The sequence below is a fragment of the Thamnophis sirtalis genome, unplaced genomic scaffold (assembly GCF_051295495.1).
Source record: "Thamnophis sirtalis isolate CommonGarterSnake01/CBP01778 unplaced genomic scaffold, rThaSir2_p1.2 scaffold_3, whole genome shotgun sequence".
Taxonomy (NCBI): Eukaryota; Metazoa; Chordata; class Lepidosauria; order Squamata; family Natricidae; genus Thamnophis; species Thamnophis sirtalis.
Window position 1 is genome coordinate 134,249,603 of NW_028261383.1, and position 22,977 is coordinate 134,272,579.

The 22,977-nt window shown below is 42.4% G+C and overlaps 1 protein-coding gene across 1 annotated transcript in view; it reads right to left on the bottom strand.

The window, feature by feature from the left end:
* Positions 1-22,977, bottom strand: part of KIF19 (kinesin family member 19) — a 48,205-nt gene that overhangs the window by 4,323 nt on the left and 20,905 nt on the right. The window contains exons 5-18 of the mRNA XM_014061349.2: positions 21,886-22,022; positions 19,118-19,243; positions 16,342-16,536; positions 14,998-15,144; positions 13,859-13,981; positions 11,952-12,099; positions 10,996-11,170; positions 10,604-10,802; positions 10,161-10,431; positions 8,945-9,066; positions 5,240-5,394; positions 2,156-2,261; positions 1,913-2,009; positions 651-1,051 (exon numbers count right to left, since the gene is read on the bottom strand). Of these exons, the coding sequence (XP_013916824.2) occupies positions 651-1,051; positions 1,913-2,009; positions 2,156-2,261; positions 5,240-5,394; positions 8,945-9,066; positions 10,161-10,431; positions 10,604-10,802; positions 10,996-11,170; positions 11,952-12,099; positions 13,859-13,981; positions 14,998-15,144; positions 16,342-16,536; positions 19,118-19,243; positions 21,886-22,022 (2,402 nt within the window). The remainder of the gene's footprint in view (positions 1-650; positions 1,052-1,912; positions 2,010-2,155; positions 2,262-5,239; positions 5,395-8,944; positions 9,067-10,160; positions 10,432-10,603; positions 10,803-10,995; positions 11,171-11,951; positions 12,100-13,858; positions 13,982-14,997; positions 15,145-16,341; positions 16,537-19,117; positions 19,244-21,885; positions 22,023-22,977) is intronic.

A 22,977-nucleotide genomic window follows, 5' to 3' on the forward strand; every position in this document is an offset into this window, starting at 1 on the left:
ACCTGAGCTTAGTGCACAAGATTATCTGCCATAACATCCTACCTGTTAAGGACTACTTTTATTTCAATGGCAATAATACAAGGGCTATCAATAGATGCAAACTAAATGTAATCCATCCTAATCTTGATTGCAGGAAAAACAATTTCAGCAATAGAGTAGTAAATGTGTGGAACACCCTACCTGATCCTGTTGTTAGTTTCTCTAACCCCCCTACCTTTTACCTCAAGCTGTCTACCGTGGACCTTACGCGTTTCCTAAGAGGTCCCTAAGGGGGCATGCATAAGCGCACCAGCGTGCCTACTGTCCTTGTCCTACTGTCCCCATTTATATGTATTCTTTTATCTGTTTATCTGTTTTGCTTATTTATATCCATTTATTTGTGCCATTTTTCATGTGTCCATGTCTATACTATATTTGTTTCCTTGTAGTTGTTAACAAACAAACAAACAAACAATAAATAAAACAAACTTGGATTCTGATGCAGCCTGCTAGTGAATTCCTACTTAGGCCTGATTATAGCAGAAGCAATCTGATGGAAGTTAGCTTTGGCCCTCAGCTATTGAAGGGAAACCACCAAGATACTGTCATTGATTGTTCTGCTGTGAATCTTAATCTTAGCTAGTCATACTGTTGGGACAGGGGAGACCTACCCTCTGGCCAGTAACCTCGAACGAGCGCGACCGCCGTCTCCTCCTCTTGGCCTCTAGTGATTCTTCCCTCTTCTCTATTTTCTTGCTTCCCTTTTGGTTAACCTGGAGCCAGGGACCAGGGGAGCGTCTGGGGACGTGTCTCCCAGGAGCAGTATCCCCGGTGCTGCTTGATAGATTGTCCTCGCTGATGGCATGTTGCAGGCTGGGACTGGCGGGCTGGCAGAGGGCAGGGGTTTCCCGGCAGAGGGTATCCTCGCTTTCACTGAGAGAGTGGAGGGAGAGGTTGCTGAGCTCCTTGGTTGGCTTCAGCAGGTTCAGCCTGTCGGATTCCAGCACTCGTGAACGGCGCCGGGCAGCCTTCACTGCAATGTTTTTGATGCCGCTCGCCATCTCCTTGTGGTCTGCCAGGGGTGGAAGCATGTGGCAAAATTAAAAGCTTTTCCTAGGTTCCCTTTGCTAGGGTGCCAGCAACCCGGCAGAAAAAAGGAAAAGGCAGAAAATGCCGGAAAGCAGCTTACGGTCTTTTCAAAGTGGGTGGGAGGCCCTCATTGCGTTGTCTTTTTCTGATTTGATGCAGAGGTAGTATTCAGAAGGTTCTGACCAGTTCTGGAGAACCGGTAGTGGAAATTTTGAGTAGTTCAGAGAACCAGTAAATATCACCTCTGACTGGCCCCACCCCCATCTATTCTCTGTCTCCTGAGTCCCACTGTTCGGGGGGAAAAGGAGATTTTTCAGTAACTTTCCCCTGGGGTGGGGAGGGAGTGGAGATTTTACAGTATCCTTCTCCCCCCACGCCCACCAAGCCACACCCACCAAGCCACATCATGTCCACTAAGCCACACCCACAGAACCGGTAAGTAAAAAAAAATTGAATCCCACCCCTGATCTGATGGGTAACTGGGAAGAATGAGGAGGCAGTAAGAGTTCCCAGTAAGTCAATAAAATAGGCCTCAGCTGCAGACTGTTAGCAGCCTAACTACTCATGGAGCTCCATGAGGAAACACAGAACCTTTACATATTTAATGATAGGATTTGCATCCTGCCTTTATTTTGTACAATTCAAGGCAGTGTACCTGATGTCCCCGCCTATTTTTCCCGCCTATTTTTCCCACATGAGCTGAGAGAGAGTGATTGGCCCAAAGTCATCCAACTGGCTTTCAGGTTCAAGGGAAGACTAAAACTCATGACCTGGCTTCGTCTGGTACCTTAACCACAATGTCAGCTTGGCTCTCAATAAATATCTTGCATACGCTGTATCTCACCTCCATGCATCAAGATGCCATCAGAACAGTGATCGCTGCTGTCAGGGGAAGAATTCTGGTGGCTGCCCAGGATAAGCAAACTTTCCTGGGGTGTATACTGTGAAGAAGAAAGGAGGCAGGCCATGTTAAATTATACAGAGCTTTCCCAGAATGTTATAGGTCCTCTGCTAGTGAAGTGGTGAGATCATGTTTGAAGCAAACCACCAAATGCATGTCAACCCCCCTTTTCTCTACTCTTCATACCTCTTGAGTGATCATGCCATTGACATGGATAGGGGGTGGATTCATCACGGCTGAATGCTTCATCTGCCGAGCCCGAGAACTCGCCTTGAACACCTGAACTGCTTCACTGTTGAGAAAAGAAAGATAAGTATCTGCTGATTCCAGCACAGCACTAGGCAAACAGTCCTCACGTAGCTCCAAACTCCCTTTTTATGGGCTGCTGAACCTCCACCCCAACAAATTTAACTGCCAAGACTGCTAAAAATCAACAGCAGGCTGATTTTTAAAGGGAAAACTCACAACAACCATGCTATAAGTTCTAACAAGGCTTGAAGAAACAACTCTGAAAATAAAATCCCTCTCCTGTATGTGTATATGATGCACTCCTATCCATTGGGAGATCTGGTCTGAATTAGATCTGATGAATATCCCGATATTGTGACTGAATGGGCTTGGTTGGTAGTTGTTTTTAACCCATTCTCCCAACCTTAAAAAAAGAGGAAGTGGGTCTTCACGACAAACCATTTCAAGAGAAGTGGGGCTGCATATGGGTAGAATAGAATAGAATAGGAACAGGAACAGGAACAAGCATAGAATAGAATAACATTCTTTTTTTTAAATAAAAAATATTTTATTCATTTTCATTTTCATTTTATACAATCACTTATATACTGTGCATTTGCAAAAAAAAGAGCAGTAAACACAACTCATCTTCCACCATGGAAAACCAACATAGCACTTCCATCCTCCATACACCCTTTCTTCTCCCCCTCCAACTTTCATTTCTCCCTTCCAACATTCCCTTCTTCTACTTCCCTTCCCCCTCAAACATTCCTTTCTCCCCTTCCCTCCATCTCGCCCTCCTTACATTCCCCTCTCTCTCCCTCTTTACTTCTCCCTGTTCTTTCCCTCTACTTCTCACTTTGGTGTATTTCTCTATTCATTAATCTATTCAATTTATATCTTACACTAAAATTAAAAAAATGAAAAAAAGGGGGAAAAATAAAAAGAAAAAAGAAAAAAAGAAAGAAAAAAGAGCAACAGTATACGAGTGCATTCTTCTTATTCTATAAGTTGAAACTATATTTCCACCCTCCCCCCCTCCCCCCCATAAACCCCCCTCCCTAATCCCCTTCCGACTTCCCAGGTCCCATACCCGGCATAACTCTTTATTAAACACAGTCTGGAGTATATTAAGACCAAATAGATTAAAAATTAAAAAATAAAAGATAAAGGAAAAAAAAAAGAATAAGGAAAAAACAAAAATAAAAAGGAAAACAGGAAAAAATCAATAAACTCTCTACATTAAGCTCAGCTTCCCATCATTATTAAAACTTAAACAGTGTACATCATTCCTAATTTCATTTCATTTATTACTTGCAGGATTTCAAGCTATGTTGAAACCAAGTAGGTTAATCAAATGGAATTCTCTAACTAGGGGCCTTGTCTCTTTATCTAAATGTCCAAACTTTTAATTTGTCCCTTATAAAGCAACTTAAACACCTCAAATATTTCTCTCGGTTTCTGTTCCAACTCCTCTCATCCTGCCTCTACCCTCTAAATAAATTCTTTATTGGCCAAGTGTGATTGGACACACAAGGAATTTGTCTTTGCTGCATATGCTCTCAGGGTATATAAGGAGAATAAAATAGAATACATTAATGAAGAATCATAAGATACAACACTTAGTGATAGTCATAGGTTACTAATAAGCAATCAAATCATACTAGGAAACAAACACAACAATCTAAATTGTAAAAATGCAAACAACATGATTATAGTCATAAGTGGGAAGAGAGAGGTACTAGGAAAGAGATAGGTACTAGGAAGGATGAGTAGAATAGTAATACAGTGTTAATAAATAGTTTGACAGTGTTGTGGGAATTATTTGTTAAGCAGAGTGATGGCATTTGGGAAAAAAACTGTCCTTGTGTCTAATTGTCTTGGTGTGCAGTGCCCTATAGAATCATTTTGAGGGTAGGAATTGAAACAATTTATGTCCAGGATGTGAGGGGTCTGTAGCAGTGGTGGATTACAGGCAGTACTCTCCAGTACGTGTGTATGGGAGCCTGTCTGGAGCACCAGATACTGTTTTGGTACAGGGCTACAGAGGGCCCACCTGCCCGCCTGAGCTCCTTACTGGTCTTTTAAGTCTTTGGTGCTTCTGTACACGTGCATGGCCCATACAGCACCTGCGCAATGCTCCCTGAGCAGCTGGAGCGTTGCAGAGGCTTGTGGAGGCAGTAAAACGCATATGCGTGCTGCACACATGTGCGCATGCGCTACGCGTGTCCATGTGGACGCCGCCGGACTTGTTCCAACTGTACTGGTTGGAACGGGATCTGGAACCTACCACTGGTCTATGGATATTTTGACAGCCCTCGTTAAGGGATTGAAAAAGAAGGAAAACAATGTTTAAAACAAAGTAAGAGCAGGGAGGCCGAGAGCAGTGATGGAGAGAAACTTGAAAAGAAAAACACAACAGCTAAGAAAATGAAAGACAAAAGAGGGTGGAGAATATCTGAATGCCTGTGGAAATTTGCACTCATTCTCTTAACTTGGCTTTGGTTCCAGGAAGCCTTTCACGCCTTTCACTCCAGAGTTTTCAAAGCCCCATGTTTCATACCCGTAGTCCTCATCTTAACAACAGCTCATTTAGTGACCATTCAAAGTTAAAACAGCACTGAAAAAAGTGACTTATGGGCATTTCCCCACTCTTACAACTGTTGTAGCATCTCCATGGTCCTGTGATCAAAATTCAGCTGCTTGGCAACTGACTCGTATTTATGAAGGCTGCAGTGTCCCTGGGAGTGTGCGATCCACTTTTGTGATCTTCTGACAAACAAAGTCAATGGGGAAGCCACATTCACTTAAAGAACACTGTTACTAACTTACTAACTGCAGTTATTCACTTAAACAACTCTGGCAAGAAAGACTGTTAAACGGGGCAAAACTCACATAAGAACTGTCTCACTTGGCAACAGAAATTTTGAACTCCACTGTGGTCATAAGTCGAGGATTACCTGTATTCTGTTGCGCGTAATCCGTCAAAATTGGAATGCCACTCTTCTATCTCCCTTTTGAAGAGTATCGAACAGTTCTTACCTGTCTGATGCTGGAACAAGGGGTGGGAGGGTAGTCTTCCGAGAATCCCGCCAAGGCAGCTGCTGACCCTCAGAACCTAACGTCTTGACGCTCTCTTGGTCCGAGTCCAGAATGTTTTCTGCAGGGAGCGGGGGAAGCTTTGGCACAGAAGTCTCCTGCATATAAACATTTTCTTCATTTTAACTGTTTTTATATTTATCTTTTTACCATTTTGTCAGTCACCCAGAGGTACCTTATTGATGAGTTGGGCAGCATATAAGAATAGAATAGAATTCTTTATTGGCCAAGTGTGATTAGACACACAAGGTATTTATCTTTGGTGCATATGCTCTCAGCGTACATAAAAAGACAAGAGACGTTTGTCATGAATCATGAGGTAGCAACACTTAATGATAGTTATACCAGAGTTGGGTTTGTACTGGTTCGGCAGAGTAGGTACTAACTCGGCCTGCCATGTCCCCAAACCGGTTCTATCGGCAGTGGCACCAACTTGATTTTTAGTTCTTCCCCATGCGCAGAACAATCTTCATTGCAAAAATTAATTTTTTTCCCGTTTTCTAACGTGCGCATGCGCAGAACTTTTTAGGTGCAAATGCGCACACACGCTGAACTGTCAGTAATGCCAGTAGAAACTCACCCCTAAGACATAGGGTTTAAATAAGCAATCAAATCATACTAGGGAACAATTACTGTAAATCGTAAGGATACAAGCGACAAAGTTAGTCATACCGTCATAAATGGGAGGAGATGGGTGATAGGAACGATGAGAAGATTAATAGCAATAGTAATGCAGACTTAGTAAATAGTTGGACAGTGTTAAAGGACTTACTAAACTTACTAAATTAAAAAAAACTACCGGTAAATAATAAAACAAAGAAATAAGTGAATAACAATTTGGAATGAAATGAAAATGGGTCTAATGTAGAAGAAGTATTTTGGAGATTTTTCTGGGAACAATAGTGAAGGGTGGAATTGAAACGAATGCTACAAAGGTTAATGTCCAAGAAAAAAGATGGATGAAAAAGAAGTCACAAATCCTGTGAGAATGTTGAAAAACTCTACGGCTCCAGGTGTAGATAATGGAAATGTCAAAATAAGGAAATGGTTTGTTTATGTGCAATAAACACATAATGCGATTATTATTGTTCATTGTGTGTGTAAGAAGACCCATCTGTTCTTGACCATGGGAAAATACTGTCCCTGGGGAAAAGTTAGCAGCTGAATGAAAAAAAAATACACAAGTTTATTTGTTAAATATGTCTAGGAAGATGTTTGACAGAATTCTAATCAAAATGGTAGGAGAGGTAACAGTGTGATAAATCCAGGAAGTCTAATAGGGCTTTATGCAGGGCAGAGGGTGCACATGCCAATTTTTTATTTTTCAGCAAATCACTGAGAAATGTATGAATGCGAGAAAGATTATTGTACAATGATTGATTTAGCAAATGCATATGATAGGTGCCTTAGGGCTTGGGCCTCTTCATCGCCTCTTCTCTTTAACATCTACATGAAACTGTTGGACAAAGTCATTTGATGGCAGGGGTGTAGTATTATCAGTCAATTGGCATCCTTCAGTCTAAAAAGACTATTGTATCGTGCTCTGGAAAGAGGTCCTAACGCAGCATCTGGTGTGGCTAAAAAGTCTAATCTGGGAGTGGCAATCCCTTCCACACGGAGGGAAGATACATTCTGAACCCTGCCCAGCCCCCAAATTTCACTGGTTCCAGGACAGCCTCTTTGCCTCAGCCTGCCGAACAAGTGTCTCTTCGAATTGGAGAAGGCCATGCTGTGTCTTTAGCCTTGACATCTGAATGATCAGAGGTCAAGGTTTCCCAGCTGTTAATGTCTATTCTCAAGGTCTTTTGATCTCTCTTGCAGATATCCTTATATCTCAGCTGCAGTCTCTCTCTGGGGTGCATTCCCTGCACTAATTCTCCATACAGGAGATCTTTTGGACTCTGACCATCAGCCATTCTCACAACATGCCCAAACCAGCGTAGATGTCACTGTTTCAATAGTGTATACATGCTAGAAATTCCAGCATGTTCAAAGACTGCGCTATTTGGAACCTTGTCATGCCAGGTGATGCCAAGGATACATCAAAGACAGCGCATATGAAAGGTGTTCAACTTTCTCTCCTGCCATACGTAAAGGGTCCAAGACTCACTACAGTACAAGAGTGTGCTCAGGATGCAGGCTCTGTAGACCTGGATCTTTGTATGTTGCGTCAGCTTCTCGTCTTTGTATGTTCTGGAGGCTGGGAGGGTTTGAATGGGAAGGAACTGGCTCCAGCTCAACTCTGGAAAGATGGAGTGGCTTTGGCCCTCAGGGTCTGGTCATAAGTCATCTTTCACAATGGGTGGGGTTACATTTCCCTGGGCCGAACTGATCTGCGATTTAAGGTTATTGCTAGTTTCACAGCTCCTGCTGAAGGAGCAGATGACTGTCAAGGCTGGGGAGGGGGAAATCTGGACAATCAAAAAGCATCTCTTTTCTGAAACGTCTTACCATTCCCTCTTACAGAACAGTAAGAAATTTATCATGATTCCTTTCTTGTTATATCATGTTTTCCATCTCGTTGGCTCCTGTGCTCTCCATAACGTTGCTTATCTTGAGAGGGATAATTGAACATGATAGACATGCATCCAATAAGGGGGAAAAACAATTCAGTAATAGTTTTTGTGTCCAACATTCATAGAAGATGATATGAAGAGATTTTCAGGGTGTTTTAACAGGATTTTTAAAAATCTATACACTCTTTGTTTTGCCTTGCCTTTTATTGGAAAAACTGATTGGTTTCTTGATACTCAGGAGGTTTTTTTTCCGGATGCATCGTTAAGTGCAATAATAGGTTCAAGAATAAAATGAGAAGTGAAATTAGCTTTTCACTCAATATTCAGAAGAAAAAAATGTGAGACAGACAGTAGAAGAATGAATGAACTGTAAAATTGATATTTATCACGGAATCTAAATGATTTACGGGAAAGAGTGATGGGCAACTTGGACCCGAGGGCCTTCCCTTTTCTTGATTTAAAAATCTACCCTGACCCCATACTGCATTTTCTCTATCCAACAAGGTTGTAAGAGCAATGATGGCGCAGTGGTTAGAAGGCAGAATTGCAAGCTGACTCTGGCCATTGCCAGCAGTTCGATCCTGACCAGTTCAAGATTGACTCAGCCTTCCATCCTTCTAAGATGGGTAAAATGAGGATCCAGATTGTTGGGGGCAATACACTGACTTTATAAACCGCTTAGAGTGGGCTGTGAAGCACTACAAGGCGGAATATAAGCCTAAGTGCTATCCTGTCTCCCTGAAAATAAGACCTCCCTGGATAATAAGCCCAATCGAGCTTTTGAGTACATGTGCTAAAATAAGCCCTCCCCCCCAATGTAAGCCCTTCCCCAAAATATTGCAACACAGCAGCAGCCATGAGGTGACCACGCTCGCCACCTCCTTCACCTCAAAAATAATAAGACTTCCCTGAAAATAAGGTCAAGTGCTTATTTCAGGGATCAAAAGAAAATAAGACTCTGTCTTATTTTCATGGAAACACAGTATTGCAATTGTCACTCTCTGCATAATAGGACGCCTAGGTTTCCTCTGCTGGTGCAGACAGTTTGGTCTAAATGTGGATACTGCTGAGGCCCAAAGATATTACTTTTGGGTGAGGTGAAAGGATTTCAGCAATGAGAACATCAATGTACCTTAAGAGCTCTAACAGTTGCTTGATCCATGACTGCCATTCGATCTAAGGCCCCTTCTTCCAGCTCATGCAAGTAAACCTGATACAGTTCCTCCAGATGGGATGGCACCACTAGGTGAGACTCTGGCAATGAGAAGGGCAAGCAGAAATGAGGTCACATAGGAGAGGCAAACAGACCACAGAAGCTTCAACACTGGTCTACAACTGAGATGGCAATCCCTTGTAGTATGAAGGGAATGGGACAGATGCTATGGTTAGGAAGGTATTAGAAAGACACCAAATACTTTTGATGAGAAAAGCATCAATGCCATGATTGAATAAGCTAAGACAGGGTGACAAGCTGCAAAATAATCCTTGGGTCGCACACTCATGACTTGTACGTGGCCTTCAGGATGATTTTATACAGCCAGCATCAATAAAGATAAACCAGAAAAAAAACCACCCCTTGTTTACATATAGACAAGTACAGCAACTAAAATGCTCCATTAAGTTCTATACTGTTTGCTCTTAAGGCTACTTACTCACTAGAGATTTGAAAAGACTTCACTACTGCAATTTTCAAGTTAATGAACTAGTGTTGATGCTTCTCCCATTAGGTTTTGAGTTTGAGACTCCTGAGCATAATACTATGGGAGGCCACAAAATTATGAAGCAAAAAGGTTTTACTATTACGTTTGAGAGAGGCCATCAATAGATTATAAGCAAAGGTAAGGCATGTGAATCTGAAAGAAAGGATAGAGACCTCTATTGTACCTCAGAGAAGTCTGGGAAAGTAGATGATTATTATATAACATCTTTTATTTTCTTACACACAACTTCCTCGATGCAAGAACTGGGATTACAGAGCCCTGCCTCTACCACATTATATCAAGAATGTATGTGTGTATGTGTGTGTATCCCTGTGCCCATGACATGCATGCATGCATGCATCCATCCATCTTCCTCCCTCCCTCCCTCTACCGACCTATCTATCTAATCTACCTATCTACCTAATCTACCTACCTACTTATCTACCTACCTATCATCATCTGTCTGTCTGTCTACCTAACCAACCAACCAACCAACCAACCAACCAACCAACCAACCAACCAACCAACCAACCAACCAACCAGTAAATCTACATCAGTTCTCCTCCACTGGGTATTAGAATCCAACACCTCTGGAGGGCACTAAATTGTGAAAAACTGATTTGCAATAGGCAATGTAGGTAGTCATACCATGAATTATATGTCGTTGTTCTTGGATGATGCGGTGACAAAGGCTGCGATAGCGCTCAAAGCGATGCACAGCTCTCTCCTGATGACGGATGAAGTTGTCCTTGAGAAACGTACTCGACTGTATGGTTGTATTCTCCACTTCCAGTTCATGTACCTTACACAGCAAACTCAGAACCTCCCTCTGCTCTTCTGAGCTAATGCACCACGGCAAGGTCTCCTCTAGCCGCTGCCCACGCTGCCGTATTTCCCAGAAGCGCCTTTCCAGCTCTGCCTGGCACAGAGAAGAGGTACAGAGTCACAGAGCCAGTGAAAGCCATGGATAGCAGATGGGAGGAATGTTGCTGATTGCAGACTGCTTCACTCTATAAAGTTGCAACATCCCCATTCTCCCTTCCCTCCCTTCCTTTAGCTAATATTCTGTTCACCCCACCGGCTTTTGACACCTTCTGCTTATGAAGTTTATCCTGCTCCCCCAGGAGAATAGTGATGTGTTCCCGAGCTGCTGCCACTTCCTGTGGCTCTGGCACATCCGAGAGTTCATCCCCAGTGTCAGAGTCCTTCTCGTTTTCATCTTTGTTGTAACTTTCTTTTCTTTGCTCCTCTCGCCACTTTTGTGCTCGACGTGTCTTCTCCTGTTCCCAACTGCAAAGGGGGGTGGGGGGGAGAGAGAAGGGAAGGAAGAAAGGTTGAAGAAATGCCTCATGATCAAGAGCCAGCAAATGACAGGCAACTGGCACATCTGGTCTAATCTCTCAAAATAAGCTGATGGAAAACAGTGAATTGCACAACCAAGGTCCTAGGAAGGGGTCCTGTTTGTTCTCTACTGTCTGCTTACTCAGCAATGGTGAGGAGATGGCGAGAGCTCTCAATCTGTATCTCCATGTAATTATTCTCCAGCTCCATGAGGTGGCGACGCACATCCATCTGTTCCCGAAAGGTGTTGATCAGCTGTTCCCGGAGCTGATCCATCTCCTGCCTCTCAAAGTGATTCCCACGGAGCTGTACTTCAGCTATACAGAAGGTGGAGAAAAGAAGTGTAACTGATACGGGAAATCCAACCAAAGTGTTAAGAGACAAGAAGCTACAGAATAGCCAAGTTTTTGCTCCCTTTCTTCCATGCCTTTCTATTTCAACCATGTGTCTAATTGCCTGCATCTGACTTTTACAAAACTTTCAGATGCCTCATCAAACCAGGAGATCCCTTTGCAATCTGTAAGACAGAAATATCAACCTTACCCAATCCATGACCCACCCACACACATACATACATATACACACACATACATATTTCATATTTCCCCTTTCTTCGTTTTCTACAGGTGTCAAGATGCCATGGCAGTGATATTTCTGGAATGCTTGAGGAATGGGTAATATAAGACTTTAAACTAAATTGTGCTTGATCAAGTGAAAAGCCTGTATCTTTTAGTGTCCAGTTTATCATAGTGGCCAAGCAAGTATCAACAAGGACAATCACAAGCAGGATGTGACCAATGGCATCTCTTGCTAATGTTCCTTAGCAATTAGGCATTATACAAAGGAACATCACTTCTAACAATAAAAATAATGCATAGCTGTGCATCAAAGTGATATGCCTCTGTATAATGCCTAATTGCTAAGGAACATTAGCAAGAGGTGCCATTGGTCACATCCTGCTTGAGGTTTTCCTGGTGGATACTTACTTGTCTGTAGGATTCTTGGAAGATGAAGCTATCCACACTTCATATATGGATAACATCATCTTCCAGGCATCTTCTACAGTTATCTTCATGCTATCGCAGCAACTCAGCCTACCTTGAATACTCCGGATGTCCGACCGCATTGGACGGGGCTCTTGTTGCTCAATTTTGCATTGCAACCGGTGAATTTCACGATGGAGTTCAGCAATGATACTTGTGTACTGAGCAATGTGGTAGGAGACGTTCAGATGGTTGCGCTTCACCTGTCAGGCGAGAGTGAGAGAGAATTACACCGAACAAATGTTGTGTGTGCAAGGAGACTCTGACAGCATCCAAGACTGGTTAATTATTTAAGGCTCATCAATCCAGAGTCTTACAACAATTAAACACTTCATTGTAGTGAGTAAAGAGAATGGCTTTGAAGAATAGAGAAAAGATCCATGACCAAGGCAACAATCAGATAAATAAGACTTAAAACTCAGGCTAGAAAAGTAAGTTTGAAAGGATCTAAGAACCGGTTCCACCACAAAACCGCGTTCGACTAAAGGGCGCTCGACGAAACCGCGTAGCTGACGTCATCACAGGGCGACAACAGCACGGAGACAGAAGCACGCTGTAAACGCTAAACCTAAAATTAACCCCTAAACCTAAACTTAACCCCCCTAAACCTAATCCTAAACCTAACCCTAAACCTAACCCTTAACCTAACCCTAAACCTAACCCTAACCCTAACCCTAACCCTAACCCTTACCTTAACTTGAATCGGCTTGCTTTCAAAGCGCTATTTAAAGTGCCCTTCTTTCTCCGCGCTCGCTGTTGTCGCCCTGTTGATGACGTCAGCGACGCAGTTTAATCGGGCGCGCTTTAGTCGAGCGCGGTTTTGTCGTGCCATGCTAAGAACCACCATCACCACCCTCTCTTAATTCTCATGAAGAAGCACACAAGACTTGCAAGATGTTTGAATACAACTTTAGGTCTGCACAGTGTTTCTTAGTGTTGTCTACTTTATAGGGCTGATGCTTTTCAAATACTAGATCATTCCATAAAATAGTAAAGATGCAAGAGTCAGAATCAATATATAACATAAAAACATTGGTTAGAAAATCAACTGTTTAATTAAGTAGAGTCAGACAGATCAAGACTTTCTATTATCTAGTAAACAGGCCAGAAGAAACCAACTAAGTCTCAAAGGGCAAATAAGTCTGTAATTTGATTGTAATTATGAGGAGGATTTTTCTTTTCTTTTCTTTTTTTGGCAACTGAATCTGAGCATAAAGAAGGATTTCTTTGTCACATTTTTGCTGCAATTATCAATGGCATCCTCCTCAATCAACTCCATGAACCAGGCAGTGTTACAATGAGTTTGCTTAAGTCATTTTAAAAAAAGAGAGATTGCAGGTTGATGTCTAGAATCTTGTTGTACAATATCTTAAGCTATTGCCATGTCTCCAAAGCTATTTCACGTTTATGTGTTCATGTAGCAATAAATCTTGACTCCTAATTCTCAATCCTATACTTAGGAACTTGCTTAAAACTTGCTCAAACTGGAGACCATATACAGTGTAGTGATATACACACAGCTAGATAAGTTGCTTTATCACAGATTAAGACAGATCTTATATACATAAGATCTGTCAATTGCAGAACATAGGAATCAAGTTCCAATTATATTGTATCTGCTCTGAGATTTCAATTTTAGACTTTTTCCTCCTGCCTAAAATTAAATCTCTTCAAAATTGGCCATTAATTACTTATCCTTCTAATTGGAAGGCATTTCTTCAATGGTTATATAATGGAGTGCCCAATTTTGGTTCCTGCCTTACCAGCTCCAGCTCCTGCATTGATTAGAAAATATATTGATGATAAGGCTAAATTAATTAATGTTTTGATGACCAGATGTGAAGGCTGGAGAACCGTCTGGATTCAGGGTGAAACAAAATGTCTTATCTGAGCAACTTACAAGAGTTGGAATTGTAGACAAAGCAGAAGAAGCAATAAAATGCTAAGAATGCAGCATCCTACCGTGGTGCGGATGTTCTTAGCACGTTCAGCATAGGTCAAGGTGCTGCGTGACTCCTCAAAAGCACTACTTGCGGGGCTGATGTGAGCAATCATGACAGTACGGCTGTTCCCACCTAGAGAATCCTGGAAATAGAAACCACAGGAGTGAATATATACTGTTTGCCAGGAAGCCATACTAGACTTTCAGCTGCAATCAGAACTCTGTCTGCAGAAAAGGAGGAACCATATATACCCAGGTACACCATGATGATTCTAAATCTAAGCTCTATTACAAAAACTGATCTGACTAGCCAGGCACCTTCCTTCAAGCCCAATCCCATCTTCAGCGGACATTTTTAAAGCCAGGTTTGCTTAGGGAACCACACTCTTCATACTAGGTATTTGAATATTCAGCTTTCACCTATGGACTTTTTGGGAGTGTGGATCGAGAAATATAAAAGCTTTAACTTGAACTCTTAAGTTTTAGCCATAGTTACCAGTATCTGCTTGGAACTCTCCAAGGTCCTGAAACTGTAGCTTGACCCATCGTATCTGTACTGCACAATAGGTAAGCGTGAACATTGCCTTGTCTTACACAGGTCCACTAGATCAACTCTTATCTCTTCCCCATCTCCCTCAGTTAGTTTAAATTATTCTTGCAACACATGTTTCCTTTTCTCTGTTCTACCTCAGAAGAAAGCAGGCTGTACCAAACTTATGACCAAACAAAATAAACCAGATTGCTATTTTGTTCATTGGAACTTTTTTAAAAATATTTCTTTTCCTTTATTTTAGCTACATGACACTTTAATGAGGAACAATATTATTTATTTAACAACATTTTTTAAAAAAATACCATCTATACAAAAAATACTGATGAGTAACTACATAAAAAATAAGAGCAATACCACATAATACATAATATAATATAATAATAATGCAGATTCATCAGCAACTCTACACTCAAATGATGCATATTTCTCTCATTGGAACATTTCATTCAACTTTTAGGGGAAATATAATTAAGCACATATTGATCCAAACACAGTCCCCCACAAAAAATCTTTCTATTCTGTTTTGCCTATATTGAAAATACATAGCTTCGTTTAGGCTATTTACACTCTCTGCTTATTTGCCAAACCTGCAAAGGAACAGCCTACCTTTAGAAGGCGAGTAAGCTTGCTGTCCCGGTAATTAACATATTTGACGCCTGTCCTGTCGCTGAGAGCATTGATGCAATTGCCAAGAGCCAGCAGAGACCGGTTGATGTGAGCGCCCTCCTTCATACGCTGCCCACGATTCTGCGTCTATGAAGGTGGGAAAAGTAAAATTGACATCAGAATGAAATTGGTGTTCCAACACAGACCACTCTTGAGGCAAGCCCTATTTTTTTGAGATATAATTCTGAGGTCAGATTGAAATATATTTTCTCTGTCATCATTCTTCTGGCACTAACATTTAAGCAGCTTTCACCAAAGGGGAAAAAATGATGTTATCTGGAGTAAAATTAAGCTCCTGATTTAAGACAAAATATGGTGAGCCACAGAGGACATTGAAGTAAAATGGTCTTGATCCAAATATTGGATGGATACTATATCACTAATGACATTCCTATAAAGCTCTATGATTCTTTTAAATGACTAATAGTGGTGGCACAGTGGTTAGAATGCAGTATTGCAGGCTAACTCTGTCGATTGCCAGAGGTTCTCTCCTGGCTCAGCATTTCCATCCTCCTGAAGTGGGTAAAATGAGGACCCAGATTGTTGAGGGCAATATACTGATTCTGTAACCTGCTTAGAGAGGGCTGTAAAGCACTGTGAAGTGGTATATTGCTAGTGCTATGCTTGCATATAGGAAGCCTGTGTTCACTGAAGAGAGACATGAATGTTCTACCAAGTTCTCTGTCACAATACAGTTCTCAGTCCCAATACAGTTTCATTAGTATTTCTCATTTCAAACTGGTCATTTAGAGGTGTCATTAAAAAGATAAAGGTTTCCCTCACACATATGTGTTAGTCATTCCCAACTCTAGGGGGCGGTGCTCATCTCCATTTCAAAGCCAAAGAGTCAGCACTGTCTGAAGACATCTCTGTGGTCATGTAACCAGTATGACTAAATGCCGAAGGTGCATGGAACGCTGTTACCATCCCACCAAAGGTGGTTCCTATTTTTCTACTTGCATTTTTACATGCTTTGAAACTGCTAGGTTGGCAGAAGCTGGGACAAGTAACGGGAACTCACTCCGTTATGCAGCACTAGGGATTCGAACCGCTGAATCAATAATAATATCGCACTTATAGGACTTAAAGCAAAGTAATCATATAAACCCACCCCCCAAATGGGAAATTAGCCAGTTTCCAGTTTGCCATTGCAAAGGCTGTTTCAATACTGAGGTTTCATCACCAAGCGCTTCCTATCTCACTGCTTCCCTAATCTCCCTCTTTTTCTCCATAGGAGTGTTTTCATTTTTGAGGTGACTGGTCTTTTCTCCTCCACATCCATACCTGAGAAGCCCGCTCTGAGCCTGCTAAGTCAATCATGAAGAGTCGGCCTATGCGCACCTCCTGCATAATATTTTTGATGCGGCTCTTTTGGCGCACTGTGACCTGCAGCACTGCATGGGAACGTGAGGATGTTCGGTTGGCTGCTGTCGGCTCCTGTGTCCGTTGCTTATTGCCCTTCATCAACAACTGCATTATCTGCATGAACAAGAAGAATGTAAGTCTGACCAAAACTGTTTGGTGTAGGTTAAGAAAGTTGATGTGCCTCCAGTAAGCACCAAGGGGAGGAACAGAGCAAAAGGGCAGGTTTAGTATAGTCTTCAAACTTTCTAAGCACGTGAACAAAAGCCAAAGAGTCAGACATCTATTGGGTGTTCTTTGGGAATATGCATTTTACTTCTGAAATTTTTATAGCAGTAGACTTAGACTTATATACCGCTTCATAGGCCTTTCAGGCCTCTCTAAGCGGTTTACAGAGAGTCAGCATATTGCCCCCAACAATCTGGGTCCTCATTTTACCCACCTCGGAAGGATGGAAGGCTGAGTCAACCCTGAGCCGGTGAGATTTGAACCGCTGACCTGCTGATCTAGCAGTAGCCTGCAGTGCTGCATTTAACCACTGCGCCACCTTGGCTCCTAATTATCATACCTTAGTATCTCACAGCATATTATTTTCCAGTGAAATGACAAACCTATATAGTCTCCTGTCTTCTCTGCTTTCCAGAAAGATCATCTATCTCTTTTAACCTTACTGGATTTACTGCAACAGATTTTACCCTGGTAGCAATAGTTATGTAAAGGGACAATTCTGAAACACCTTTTTCCCTTTCCTCAGTGAGGGCAGGATATGGGCTAGCGTATTGAAGACCTGATAATGGAAAGTAGGTATTTGTGGGCATTGATTAGGCTTTAGTCAGCAAAAGGCCTTCTATCTCCAATAAAATTTCAAACCAAAGTGACTTCTATCTATAACTGGGAGCTATGGGTGGAGAAAGACAAACACACATCACCACCAGGAAAATACAAATGGGAACTTTGAGTCCCAGAATGGGGATTTTTATGGAAGTTCATTGGGATTCAAAGTAGAAGAAAATGGACAACTGAGCAAGCTAAGCTATGCAGAAGAGCCACAGACACAGAATAGCATAGATGGAAGCGACCTTGGAGGTCTTCTAGTCCACCCCTTGCTCAAGCAGGAGACCCTATACTGTTCTGGACAAATGGCTGTTCAATATCTTAAAAAGGTCCAGTGATGGAGCACCCACAACTTCTGAATGAAAGCCTTCCCACTAGCTAATTGTTCTCACTGTTAGGAAATTTTGCCTTAGTTCTAGGTTGCTTCTATCCTTGATTAGTTTCTATCCATTGTTTCTTGTCCTGCCTTCAGGTGCTTTGGCAAATAGCTTGACTCCCCTCTTTTTTGTGGCAGCCCCTCAAATATTGGAACACTGCTATCATGTCTCCCCTAGTCCTTCTTTTCACTAGACTAGACATACCCAATTCCTATAACTGTTCTTCATATGTTTTATCCTCTAGTCCCCTAATCATCTTTGTTGCTCTTCTCTGCAATCTTTCCAGAGTGTTAACATCTGTTTTATATTATGGTGGCCAAAACTGGATGCAGTGTTCCAAGTGTGGTCTTACTAAGGCTTTATTTTATTAATTGCTAAGAGAGCAACTTTAATATGTTTCTCCCAAAAGCCTGTTGCAATGAAGTGAATACTAACTAAACAAATCTGGTCTACAATGCCCATTATTTTTAGTTCAAATGGCTTGGGGAAGGTTGCCCAAAACAATTTTCTTTAACTGAAGAGAAGCTAAGTTACGGGATTTATAGCAGTGTTTTTTGTAACTAAATCAGTTAAAGCTGCACATTTGCTTGGGGTTACTACTTGTGAGATGGACTTTTAAACAAGCAAAAATCACACTTTGGCTGTCTGTTCTTTGAAATGTCTGTGCTACCAGTTGCTAGGGAATACTGGTCTGTTTTTAATTCCTTTCCCTAATATACAGTGAAAAAGACTGGATTTCTTGTTCCACCTCAATTGTATTTCTTCTTCTGCCTCCAAACACGAAGAAGAAGCCCAGTCATATTCCCCAGCTAAAAACGTGTCTTATATCCCACTAAGTGACAAAAAAACAACAAGTGAAGTTCCCAACTCTAGTCACAGAGATATAGTATGAGAATTAAAAAGGGAAAGGAAAGAAGAGGTTTTGATTTTATTTGTGGGACATTAAACAGAATGCTTTCCGGGGATTCTGGGTTGACAATGTCCTCCAAAGACGAGTCAAGGAGTCACAGTCATTGTGAGAAACAAAAAAACTGGGTTAGGAACTGTTACTATAACCAAATTTGCTAGTTGTTTAAACCAAATGGACTGATACGGATTTTCAATCAGAACAGACTAGCTTAACCATGGTGACAAAACCATGGTAGTCTCTTGAACAAAGTTAAAGTAATAATTAGAATTACTATCTTGTAAGACTCCATTTGACAACAATGATTTTTTTCTTAACCTTTGCAGGGTTTATGAGTCACAGTGTGCAGTGGTTAGAGTGCAGTACTGCAGGCTACTTCTGCTGATTGCTGCCTGCAATTTGGCAGTTCGAATCTCACCAGGCTCAAGATTGACTCAGCCTCCCATCCTTTGAGGTGAGTAAAATGAGTACCCAGATTGTTGGGGGCAATATGCTGACTCTGTAAACCACTTAGAGAGGGCTGTAAAGCACTGTAAAGCGGTATATAAGTTTAAGTGCTATCGCTATTATTCCAGTTCACCTCCTTAGCATTGATGGTTGAGACTTCTGTGATTCCGGCCACTTGGATGAAACCTTTAGCATCCTCACGCAGATCCAGGTAGCCCAAGGAAGGGTTCAGGAGGTCTCGGATCATCTCATTATAAATCTAATTAAAAGAAAAAGAGAAAAATATCCATGGTAAGGGCTGGGGAATTATAAGCAGCTTGGAAAAAAATTATATACTGGTAGGCTTCAGAATAGATAGAAATTGGTTCCTTGGTCGCTGCCTTCTTAGATTCATCCTTCTCTTCTCAGAAATGGGGGGGGGGGAAACACCTTGTTGGAGGTGAAGGGAAGAGCTCAAAATGTCAGTGCTTAAACACTGTATGAAGCGAAATCACAAAATAGAAGCATCTCCGCATTCGAGTTCCATATCCTAGTACCAAACATCTGGAATCCCATAGCTTACTGCCGTGATGGTGAACCTCTAGCATGCATGCCACAGGTGGCACGCAGCACCCTCTCTGTGGACACATGGGCCACTACCCCAGTTCAGCTATGCTGCACATGAGCTTGTGCCTCCTGCCGGCCAGCTGGTCTTCGGGTCTCTGCCGCGCAGGCATGGGGAATGGGGCTGCATGAACATGTGCAGGGGGCGTGCATGAGGGGTGGGGCACATATACAGGGGTCACATGGGCTTTGCATTTTGGGGGTTCGGGCATGCACACATGCATTCACATGCACGCACACTTTGGGCACTCGATCCAGAAAAGGTTAGCCATCACTGGCTTACTGGATCAGAGAGATTAGCTGGCAATCAGGCAGCACCACCATTACTTCTTCTGTGCATTGAATGCAGCCTGGATTTGGTATCTGAAATGCTGCTGAAAATGCTGAATAAAGGTCACAATCTGAATCACATCATCAACTAGATTCAATGTGGTGCAGCATGTGTAAACACAAGAAAGTTGATTCAAAAGAGAAGAAGATAGAAAAGACTGGATTTCCAAAGTATAGTGGAAGCAAAATGGAAAGATGATCACTCCCCTTTCAAACATTTGAGCAGACTTGAGGAGAAGGAGAAAGAATCCTTCATTCCTTCAGGAAAGTCTTCTTGTGCTCAGGGTTTCCTTCCAGACACTACTTCTTGCCTTTCCTGTTTTGTTGCTGAGTGCTGCTTGTTCTAGGCTGCTAATGTGAGTCAATATTATACTAGCATGAGTCCTAATGGGTTGCTATGGAAATTATCTCCACATACCATATGTATACATCAGCCATAAAGGCGGAAAGGCTGAAGAGGACAGGATATATTGGACAAAGAAAACAAAAATGGCAGGGTCCCTTATAACCTTTCATCATTCAGGCAAAACAGAAGGAAATACGCACCACTTAATGTGTAAATACCATCAATACGCGGACGATACACAGTTGTATCTGTCCGCCCCGTGCCAACTCAATGAAGCGGTGGACGTGATGAACCGGGGTCTTGAGGCTGTTAAAGACTGGATGAGAGCTAACAAACTGGTACTCAACCCGGACAAGACTGAGTGGCTGTTGTGTTTTCCTCCCAACAATTTGGCCGACGTTCCATCACTCAGGCTGGGGGGTCAAAATTTATACCCCTCAGACAGGGTCCGCAACTTGGGAGTCCTCCTGGACCCACAGCTGAGTTTCGACCATCACTTGTCAGCTGTGACCAGGGGGGCATTTGCCCAGGTTCGCCTGGTGCGCCAGTTGCGGCCCTACCTGAACCGGGAGGCCCTCACAACAGTCACTCGAGCCCTTGTGATCTCTAGGCTGGAATACTGCAATGTGCTCTACATGGGGCTGCCCTTGAAGAGCATCCGGCGACTTCAGCTACTCCAGAATGCAGCCGCGCGAGTGATTGTGGGCGCACCACGGTTCGCCCACATAACACAGATCCTCCGTGAGCTGCGCTGGCTACCTGTTGATCTCCGGGTGCACTTCAAGGTCCTACTTACCATTCATAAAGCGCTCCATAGTAGTGGATCTGGCTATTTGAGAGACCGCCTTCTGCCGATTACCTCCCTCCGTCCCATCAGATCGCATAGAGTAGGCCTCCTCCGAATTCCATCCGCCAGTCAGTGCCGACTGGCGACTACGCGGAGGAGAGCCTTCTCAGTTGCAGCTCCGACGCTATGGAACAATCTCCCCATGGAGATCCGCATCCTCACCACCGTCCAGGCCTTCCGCACAGCCCTCAAGATCTGGCTATCCTGTCAGGCCTGGGGATAAGACTTTACTCTCGCCCCTCCCGAATGTTGAATGAATGTTGTGTTTTTACTGCTAATTATTTTTACTCACATTTTCTTTTTGTGTTTTGTCCTGCACTCCCCTCCCCTATTATTGTAAGCCGCCCTGAGTCCCCTCAGGGAAAAGGGCGGCCTATAAATGTTTAATAAAACTAAACTAAACTAAACTAAATAAATGTGAATTCAATACATGCCTGACTAACTACTGGGAAGTATGTCGCTTGGTATACATGTCCCTTTGTACAGAGGTAGTCTTCAACTTATGGCTGCAATTGGGACCAGAATTTATGTTACTAAGGAAGGCAGGTATTAAGTAAGTCACACCAGATTGCACAAAAATTAATGGTAAAGTCCTCAAACTTAGGAGCATGTTAAAAACATGCACAAAATTAACAGAAATTGCGAAATCAAACACGGCATAAGTAAAGGATTGTCTCTCTGTTCCTTGGGAAGATAACTGAGCAGTTTCAGACTTTTTTATCATTCATTCATTCATTCATTCATTTTCCTTTCTCACCCCTTCAAAGTGACCTACCTCCAGATAGGACATGGACACTTCATATTCCATGTCATTGCTGGTCTCCTCAATCGCATGGAAGAGGTCATTGAGTGTCTGGACATAAATGCCAGGCTCATGATCAGTGCCAAGCATGGTGTAGGTCTTTCCACAGCCTGAGATGTAAGGAAAGAGATGAGAAAAGAGATGGTTGATAAAATGGGGGAACATTTCTATTCTGGGATGATCCAAAACTATCATTACATTTTCTTTGAAAGGAGCCTTGCATTCTTTTTTTAGTTTTTATAAATTCTGTTTTTATTATTTTTATAAATTATTCAAGACGGTGAACATACTTAATACTCCTTCCTCCTCCTGTTTCCCCCTCAACAACAATCCTATGAGGTAAGTTGGGCTAAGAGAGCTTTCATGCCTAAGAGAGGACTAAAACTCACAATTTCCCAATTTCTAGCCTGGTGCTTTACCTACTACAATAGCTGCTAAAAATGTGTTTTCTGAGGTCGGCCAATCTATGCATGAAGGTATGGAACAGAATAAAGGTTGAATGAACAAATGACTTTGTTTATGAACAGACATTTATATCTCTGTGTTTCCAGTTATCCTGCAATTAATCAACTAGGGAGTTCAGTTTTCAAACAATATTGAGTTATCACTGTAGCACACAAACCAATTAAAGACCTCCAAAACATCCTAAGTAAACCAAAAGACCCAGCAGCCCTAGGAAAAAATCCAGGAATCATCTATAACAGCGGTATCCAACCTTCCTGGACCAACAGTGGCGGCAGCAGCAGCAGGGGAAGGGCGTGTTTTAGCGCAGGTGTCTGCCACTTGTGCAAGTGGCATTTTGCATGCTCACCCGCTGCTTGCATGCCCCAGTTCCCAGCAGGCCACAGACCAGTACCAGTTCACAGACCAGGGGTTGGGGATCCCTGATCTCCAATATACAGGACTGTAACAGCCACTACATTAGACAAACAGGTAGAAGACTAGCAGAACGCATCCATGACTACCAACTAGTAGTCAGAAGACATGGTGAAAAATCCTTAATTTCACAACACATGGACAGACTTAACCATAGTTTCAACTGGGAAATCATGAGCATCCTAGATC